General features: G+C 39.9%; 1 protein-coding gene across 1 annotated transcript; it reads right to left on the bottom strand.

The window, feature by feature from the left end:
- Window positions 1-2494: 2494 nt before the first annotated feature.
- Window positions 2495-6214, bottom strand: LOC117483215. The gene is made up of 10 exons (XM_034131449.1): window positions 6006-6214; window positions 5707-5885; window positions 5489-5582; window positions 5048-5386; window positions 4828-4945; window positions 4524-4615; window positions 4318-4432; window positions 3836-4105; window positions 3532-3690; window positions 2495-3437 (listed from the first exon to the last, which is right to left on the bottom strand). Exons 1-10 carry the CDS (start codon window positions 6180-6182, stop codon window positions 3232-3234), a joined length of 1749 nt encoding a protein of 582 aa, XP_033987340.1. The 5' UTR covers window positions 6183-6214; the 3' UTR covers window positions 2495-3231.
- Window positions 6215-9123: the final 2909 nt, after the last annotated feature.

Raw genomic sequence — 9123 nt, 5'->3', positions numbered from 1 at the left:
GAGACGTTGATACATTAACTGTCAGCAGTATTTATTGTTACTTTGTAATTCTACTCCACCACAATTCAGAGGGTAACCTTAACCTATTTGGCACATCCCTTTCAAGATGTTCTAAGGTTTATTGACATATCATATACACAACTACGGTGTAGTTATGCAATGAATGACAAACCTCGCAGGTTCGTCAACAGTGCATTACAAGAGATCTATCAATATGTTTATACCTCCACCATTAAACAGTCATATTCTGCACATTTCTTATACTATCTACATACATCTTATAAGAGTATAATTAATATGTAATGTCAGTTAAAATAAGTGCTTAAACGTAGTTAACATTGCAGGAAAGTTGATTGTCAAGTCCCAAAACAAATTATGCAGTTGCCAACTCTCACGCATCTGGCGTGTGACACACGCTTTCACTCTCAATCTCACGCTCTCACGCTGCCCAAACTATTCTCACGCCAAAAACAAGATGAACCGGCGATCCTTTTTGGTTGGTTATTTACAATGTTGAGTTGACAGCTGCTCAAGCTGTCAATCCGCTCCCTCCCCGCCCCCACCACTCTTAACAACGTTAACAGACAGCAGAGCAGTGGGAGCCGGTTGGTCAATCCCCGACCCGTATTGCGCATGCGCAGATCTGAGATCCAGTAGAAATGATAAAAAGTAAAAGTCTGCTGCTTATTGTTCTACTAGGCCGACATAGAGTCAAAGAGTATATGAGAGTGAGAGTGTGTTAATTAATATATTTGGCAGTTTGGAGTAAGTCTGTAGATTTGTGTGTGTGTGTGTGTTTCATGTATAGGCCTCTCACGATAATTTATTTTGTTGGATACATTTTCCCGGAAATGATTGCGATAAACGATAATATTGTCGGCACCGTTGTATGACCATTTTAGACCACTGACATAATGATAATATATAATAATAATTCAAGTACATCCTTTCAAACTGCTTGTCACATCCTCATGTAAATGGCAATTTATCGAGTTCATTTTTATTTATCGTACGATAAGTCAATTATTTGCTTATTTTGCTTACAGGCACAATAAAATAGTGGAAACAAACATGTGTTTGACTTTCATTAGTGAATGAAACTTTGTGCCCTTTATAGTCTGTGTCCAATATTGTGTATTTGCATATATTGTATATATATCCAATATATATGCTAAGGTCCCGCTACTGACATGATAGCAGTCATTTAGTGCGCATATGTGTAATTAAACCCATGATATCAAAATCTCACTCCAGCCAGGTACCCAAAGTTGGCAACCCTGAATATTAGACTTTAAGTACTTTGTCAGGCTTAATATTTATCTGTAGATTTACCAAAGCTTTTTGCTTACATGTATTTAAAAGACCTTAACTTAAAGTATTATTTAATGTTTTAATAAAGCCTGATTAGTTTGCCTGATTTGCACATCCTCCTATTAATATCTGTGTACATCCGGCACTAAACTTTTATTGTAGAGATCACTTACAGTAGCCTATCTTGTTGATATTTTCTATTCTATATTTCTATTCTATATTTCTATCATTGACCTTCTACTTTCCCCCTATTTGTATGTACTCTTAATATTTAAATGTTTTCATCAAATGTAACCCATTCAACAAAACATGCAGCAGAGATTAGCAACACAACCTTACCGGCATTGCAATGACTGTAAACGTGTAATAACGTGCTTTAACCACTAGGTGAATAATACAGACGTATAAAGTACACATGGTATACAATGCTATCAAAAACACATTATGTTAATTTACATATCTAACTACCATTATCAAGCTAAATATGGACTATATGAGGCTAAGGCATTGTACCAGGTGTAGGCTAATTATGTAGGCTAAGTCAAAAACAGGCAACTGATGAGGTGTTTGAAAGGTAATTTATGAGGATCAAACAAATGAGGTACACAGAATACAATGCCATTTTATCTGTTTCATTATTAGTGTAGGACAGATATGTATATATAACACCTGAAGATGTTTTATTCATGTTAGTCATTACTTTTAATACTAGTTGAACATTACATTTTTACATTTGTATGTTTAAAAAAAAATGTTTCTAGTTATTGTGCTTTTTATCATGTTTTTAATTATTGTTTTATTATTGTACTCCCATTGTGTTATTTAATATTGTAGTTATTGCTTGTACAGCACTTTGGTCAACTGAAGGTTGTTTTAAATGTGATATATACAGGATATAGCTATATTATTGCACATATTTTAAAACATCAGACAAAAAGGTGTATCTGCCCCCTCATGGTGCTAATCAGTATGTGTGTTTGCTAAACAGAGATACAAACAGAACATGAGTGAACAGTCAAAACAATTTTTATCAACTTTATTGTTATGGGACCTTGTTTACATAGTGTTTCAGAGTAGACATGTAATAACATCTGAATAAAATGAAATGATAGAAAATGCCTTCAACAGCATATCAACAACCGGAAGAATAACTTACTGGACATACATATTAAGACATTAAGAATTTTTTTTTTTTTTGGAGGACCGCAGCTGACGAGAGGGGGTGTAGGGCTGAAAGAGGTCAGAGACGTATGCAGGGGCTAGGGAGTGGAGAGATGTGTAGGTTAGCAGGAGGAGTTTGTACTGGATGCGTGACTTGACCGGGAGCCAGTGAAGGTGGAGGAGGATGGGGGTGATGTGTTGCCAGGGCTTGGTGCGGGTGAGGAGCCTGGCTGCAGAGTTCTGGACGTACTGGAGCCTGTCCAGGGCTTTGCAGGTGACCCCGAACAGAACTCCATTGCAGTAGTCCAGGCGTGAGGAGATGAAGGTATGTATTAATGTTTCTGCAACGGGGTCGGGGAGAGAGGGCCGGAGTCTGGAGATGTTTCGAAGGTGAAAAAAAGCAGTTTTGACAGTAGACCTGATGTGGGAGTTGAAGGTGAGGCTAGAGTCCAGAGTGACGCCCAGGCTGGATGGAGCAGCCATCGACGGTGAGGAGCAGATCTCCAACCTCCCGGAGCAGTGTTTTTGGGGCCACAACCATGAGCTCTGTTTTGTTTTTGTTGAATTTCAGTAGGTTTGTTGACATCCAGGTTTGGATGTTGCGGAGGCAGTTGACTAGTGACAGCTGGGATGATGGATTGGTACTGATGTAGAGTTGGGTGTCGTCGGCATAGGAGTGGAAGTTGAGACCATGTTGGCGGAGTATTTCACAGAGGGGGAGCATGTAGATGTTAAATAGAAGGTAGTCTGGAGGGGGCTTCACCGTGTGTCATCAGAGCTGTCAGAGTCGCAGTCAGAAGACTCATCTGAAAGACTTTGCAAGAAGCTGATGGTCTCTGCTCCAGTCAAAAGCTGCAGATAGCATCGTCTAGCATGAGTCTTCATTTCTCCGATGTCGTGCTGCTTTTTCCTAAACATGCTCTGGAGACCTTTCATCCCGTCTTCGCTCAGGCCCAATGGTGAATCTTAAATGTATAAGATAAAGACAATATGAGTTACTTCATCACCTATCACTGATGTGTAAAGTCATGCAAAGTAAAAATGTAATATATACTGTACTTTGCAGGCAGGACATCTTTTTCAGGGAATCACTGCGGGTTGAAAGGACCTTCCAGTGTTGGTTCATTTCTGTGACGAGAATCTTCTTCTCCTCCTGTAGTCTCTTCACTGCCATGACAAGGTCGAATGCTCTTCTCTTTGTCCTGAGGTCGAAAGAGTCTGGAAAGCATTTATGAGAAAACATGAATGAATGTGTATGAAAGATCAACATTCAAAGAATCTATGAAGTCTTAAATAGATTTATATATCAGACATGAAGGTTTTCCACATTTGCTGTGAGCATTCAGCAGACTGGTGTACTTACCACTGTTTGGTAGCTGCCATGGCCAAGCTTTCTCCACAGACAGAATGGCTTCGAGGCACAGCGCTTCTGTGCTTGGAACCATTGAGTTGTATTTCTCAACTGTGGCTGTCAGGACCCCTTTCTCATCCCTGATCTTGCGGCGGATCCGGGAACGACCTTTGTTGCTGTCTGTGTCTTTGTAGAGACGCTGCGAACGTCTCTTGACACTTACTGTCAGCATTTCGATCTTGCTGGCCAAGGCAGCAGCATCCCTTGGGTTGTTTGTTGTTGCTTTTTAGAGGAAATAGGTGTATTAAGCACAGTAATTCACAATAACAGTGACATTTGATCAAATGTTTTAATATTATTTTATTACATATGCTTCATGAAAAATAAGTAATGCAAATGTCAATAGAGGGTTATCACTAATTCTGAAGATTTAAAATAAATTGATAAATCATGACTACAAAAAAGTTGAAAAACGTCATTAAGATTGTCCTCACTTTCTGCCCACTCATTCACATCTCTGACCCAGTCTTCCAGCTGCTTTTCAGTCACTGCCAACTCAGCCTTCATGGACTCCAGGTTCTGCAATTGCTTTTCCAGAGCTTTTGTGGTCTACAAACGTCAAACAATTAAAGACAAATAAATACAGAAATCTACATTTAGGCTGCAGCCACAAATAATTCTTCTAAAACTATGTTATTACCTTCAGATATCTGCGGGACAGTGAGGTGGCCAAGTTGCTGACTTTTTGCTGATTCCAGCGCATGGCCATCAGCGTCAGCATGTCTGTACGTCCTGCAAAAGAGAATATCACATTATTACTATTCCTCTTACTTCTTATACTGTAACTGGGGTTTATACTATATTGCCATCCTAAATGGTGTTCTATGGTCATAACCGTCAATGAGCTTTTATGAGTTTCTGTTGTTGGTGTAATTTGTTAGTGTAATCTGTGCCTTTCTGAACATTTTTTGAAAACTGACAGTAAAGGTTCTATCGTAACTCACCTGCTTTTGACATGTGTTTTGTGGTCACTGCTATCCGAGAGAGGAAGGCATTGACCTGTTCCACCTCCTCCCCTAGGGTTAGTCCAGCCCCCTCTTGATATGCCCCACTCCATTTCACCTGTTTAAAATATATTCAAAAGTACGACTCGTTACAACTTGTCACTATTCACAAGGAGGTTTTTACATAAAGTGATTGTGTCACATGGTAACAATTCCTTACTTCACATTTGAAGTCATGCGCTTTGGCATGAAACACTGAGAGAAAGGGCTTCATGTCGAGAAGATGCTGGAGCTCTGGACAGCTTTTTGTGATTCTCTGGAGGTAGGGCCAATATTTGCAGGTCACATCCATGCAAAAGAACATACTACTGGCCAGCTTTTTCTGTAGGTACAGGGGATAAGCAAATATTTCTCCCCTGTACATATTGAGAGCACAGAGGAGCACTCCATGTCGACAGACGGCAAGCTCTAGTCCCTCCTCATCCAGCTTGCCGGCTGATTTTTGGGAGGTCTCTCTGGCTGCCGACCACTGTCCTCCACAAACACCTCTTCCGGAGACCTAATATATAAAAATGTATTGATGAAAATGGTGCAAAGACTAACCTAACCAAACCCTTCATTAGGATATTATATTATACATAATTAGAGTCTGCAATATTACATGTTTGGTTGTGGTGTGTATATAGTCCACAAATCTTGAGACGTCTTCATCCCTGGCTATAAAGACACCGTCAAAGATGGCCTGTTCCTCAGATCTAAATAAATCAAAGGAGCAATGTATGACATCTCAGATTATTGATTGATTGATTGGTTCACATCAAGATAGTTTTGTTTCGTTATTTGTTCAAATACTGTGACATTATATATTTTCTATAGTACCTAGCTGCATTCTTGAAACGGTAATGCTTGCGGTTTCCATCCACGGAAACTGCAAGCATATCAGGGCTACACGCAGGACAGGTGAAGGGCTCCTCCTTGCACATGATGTCGACCTCATAACGCACAGCCTCCCACTCAAAGAAACTTTTGATGAAGCTGTCAGTTGAGATCTTCCCAGTCTATAACAAAATAAGGACATCAACAGATAATGTCAAAAATAAATTATAAATTATAAGGACACAGCTTACAATTTGTACAATACAAATAGATCAAAAAGGACAAGTAACTTCAATACTCACACGGCCGAAGCGCAACGTTCGCTGATCGAGCATCCTTAAATATGCCTGAAAGGATAGTCCAGGTGCAGCCATTTTCATTTCTTCAAATGAGAAGAAAACATCTGTGGCATAAATGGTGGCGAAGTGAAGGGTAGCTGGCCAGTAGTCACTCCGAAGAAGGTCGTCAACCCCAGTCATCCATGTCGCAGCGCATGCTTCACAAGCCAACTCTGGCAGGCTTAGCTCATGTCGTCCTTGAAAAACAGACAAGGTGTTTTTAATACATTTGGTATTCTTTACTCAATACCCATGTTAAGGTTTAATGGACAAGCTATCCCACATGTCTTTGAGAAGGGTTGGATATTATCAAGAAGAAACTTCAATAACATCTATCTTAAGAAAAGAGACAAACATTCTTCCCATTCTTACCATTCATTGTGATCACAGTCACAGTCTTTCCTGGCTTGAGGCTCAATGACTCTGATGCACAACCACAGATTTTGTCCGGGATCTCCACAGGTACAAACCGCACTGGAAAAAAATTCAAATGGGAATTAAAAATAATTTGTCTCTTTTGAAAAATACTACATTGTTATGTGACATATTTAGGATTTAACTTTACATCAGAACATTAAAAAGAGACTTAAGCACACTGCTGGGAATTAACACAGAGATGTTGAGGAAGCTCACATTTTCAAAATGAAATTCTCAACAAGTCCAGCAAGAAAATGTACATTCACAAACCAGAACTTACCACAGGAGCAAAGGGCCATATTTAGTACATGTGTTGTTGGGGCCAATGGCTGGAAGTAACCTGCAGTAGTAGCATCTCTGTTGTGGAGGGGGTGTCTGGTGTGCATGCTGACATCACAGTCAGCACAGAAGAAGGGATGTGGTCGGCAATCCCGGCACCGGACAACAGACGTTTTGCCCCAACACTGTTGGCAAATGTGTGTTCCCACATTTGCTTGGGCCACTACGGTGTTAACTAGATGTGGTCTCGCTGCCCTCCAGCTCTCTGAAAAAAAACTTTTTCGAGTGCTCCAGTTGGTCGATGCCAGCAGAGAAGCACTTGGGGTTTGTGCTACCACCTCATCTCCTGTAGTATCGCTCAGAGACTGCTGGAGATCTCGTAGAAACCCCTCTGTTAAAACGGTACAATAAAGTCCAAAGCACAATGATTAGTTTTCTTTAAAACATACTGGATGGAGTGGTTTTGAAAGCTGTAACTACTGTGTTCTTAATTCTAGCAAATTATGAAGTTTAGAAATGAAGTACGTATCACATAAAGATACAAGTATGAATATGTGTTTCGGGCTAACCAGACCAAATGAAGTACATACCAACAGTCTGTGGAGCGATAGCTGGAGCAAAGATCAGATCACAGTCAGGAGCAGCAACGGGGGGATCAGTGTTACGACTGCAGCCAGCTGTATCAGAAAAAACATTTATTTTATACCATTAAATTGTACTACTTTTCCCTTACCAAGAGTTATGTTTTCATTCATTTCATATACTCAAGTGCCTAGAAATATATATCTTATACTGACCCTGATTTGAGACATTCCGGGTTGAACGTGGTCTTGCAAAGATCAAGTTTCCCTCACTGTCTCTCTTCTTCCAGCACATCATTGACACTGCTGGCACTGCTGCTGCTGCTGCTGCTGCTGCTACTGCTGCTGTTGTTGCCGCTTCCAAGTGGAAGCGGCAACAACAGCAGCAGTAGCAGTACAAAGCAAATCATCAGCACTCCGTAGGTCATCCCTTAACTCTTTCTGCTCAACCAGCTCATCTGCGCTTCTCAGGAGATCCTCAAGATCAGAATCACTCATTATAGTGAAGAGACACAGACAGAGACACAGAAGAAAGACTGATAACAGAGTTAGACAGAGAAATAAATAGAGAGATAGGAAGAGACTATCAAGTACAACACAGCAAGGACAGTTTAACAAGACAGACTTGGCTCTTAAAAGTGCCTTTGGGTTGTTTGGAGTTTGGAAAAACAAAGGGTTGTTTTTTGGAGAACAAATTGCAGGATCTGTTGAGAGAAAACATCATAATTTAGAAACTCAAAAATAAAATAACAATGCCAGTGTAATTGTTGTTGTTTACAATTTTCTACTTACTTACTACTGTTGTCATTAAAGGTATTTTCACACCATCGCACAGCAAAATCACTGCCACCAGTCATTTAAATAAGTAATTTGTACAAAAATTATAAAAGTATTATTACTATTAATACTAAAAACACATGTATACAAAGTATTATTAATAGATTTACGATTCGAAAATTATAAAAGCAGAGTAGACATGTGGAGTTTATCCGGCTGAACAAAACGTGATCCGTCTCTGAGCTAGCTAGCTAGCTAGCTCAGGCGAGTTCATTTGTTATATTTAGGTAATACCCTAGTAGAGTGGAGATTATCCGGCTGAACAAAACGTGATCCGTCTCTTAAATGTGTGTCAACCACAGACCTTATTTCGAGCTATTTTCCAAAATTCTATGGAGAAATTGCAGTGCGTGTTCTAGCTAGCTAGCTAGCAAGCTAGCTCAGGCGAGTTCATTTGTTATATTTAGGTAATACCCTATATTATTTAGTTACTATAGCCCTCAGAAAGGTGCCAGAAGCAACATTGGCGCCGATTAGATTATTATTATTATTATTATTCGTGGCTAAGTTTATTTCCTATAACTATGTGTTACCCATGCTCTTACCTTGATTCTGAAGAACTGTGACTCTCTCATCCAGGTTTGGTCACGTAAAGTGCAAAGGTATGCCGTCTTTACGACGGTACCTGAGGATTGTGGGTAATGTAATCGCAAAGCGGACAGAAGTCGTAACAACAATAGCTGGGGATTGTGGGTAGTGTAGTGTCTTCGGCCATCCAAAACTCAAAAGTCGTCACAACAATAGCTGGGGATTGTGGGTAGTGTAGTCTCTTTGGCGCTCCACATTTCAGAGAAAACAAGTTGTCTCAGAATTGTAGGGGAAAAACACAAAAGCATTGTACACAATTTAAACCTATCAATGTCGTTTAATTAACAAAGGTAATCTGGTGTTTTTGAGTGGATGAGTAATGGAGATATCACTGTCAAATCAATCGACAGTAAGGAGAATACTTACTTCCGGGTGTACAA

This window comes from Trematomus bernacchii, unplaced genomic scaffold (genome assembly GCF_902827165.1).
Source record: "Trematomus bernacchii unplaced genomic scaffold, fTreBer1.1, whole genome shotgun sequence".
In the NCBI taxonomy this organism is placed as follows: domain Eukaryota; kingdom Metazoa; phylum Chordata; class Actinopteri; order Perciformes; family Nototheniidae; genus Trematomus; species Trematomus bernacchii.
This window is presented reverse-complemented; position numbering and strand designations above follow the sequence as displayed.

Excerpts from the sequence above, each read along its gene's own strand:
- LOC117483215 (XM_034131449.1), bottom strand. The coding sequence starts at position 6,182 with ATGACTGGGGTTGACGACCTTCTTCGGAGTGACTACTGGCCAGCTACC. Across the intron at positions 5,886-6,005 it reads GAACGTTGCGCTTCGGCCGT|ACTGGGAAGATCTCAACTGA; the intron begins GTGAGTATTGAA and ends ATTTTGTTATAG. Across the intron at positions 4,433-4,523 it reads TGTCCCGCAGATATCTGAAG|ACCACAAAAGCTCTGGAAAA; the intron begins GTAATAACATAG and ends TGACGTTTGTAG.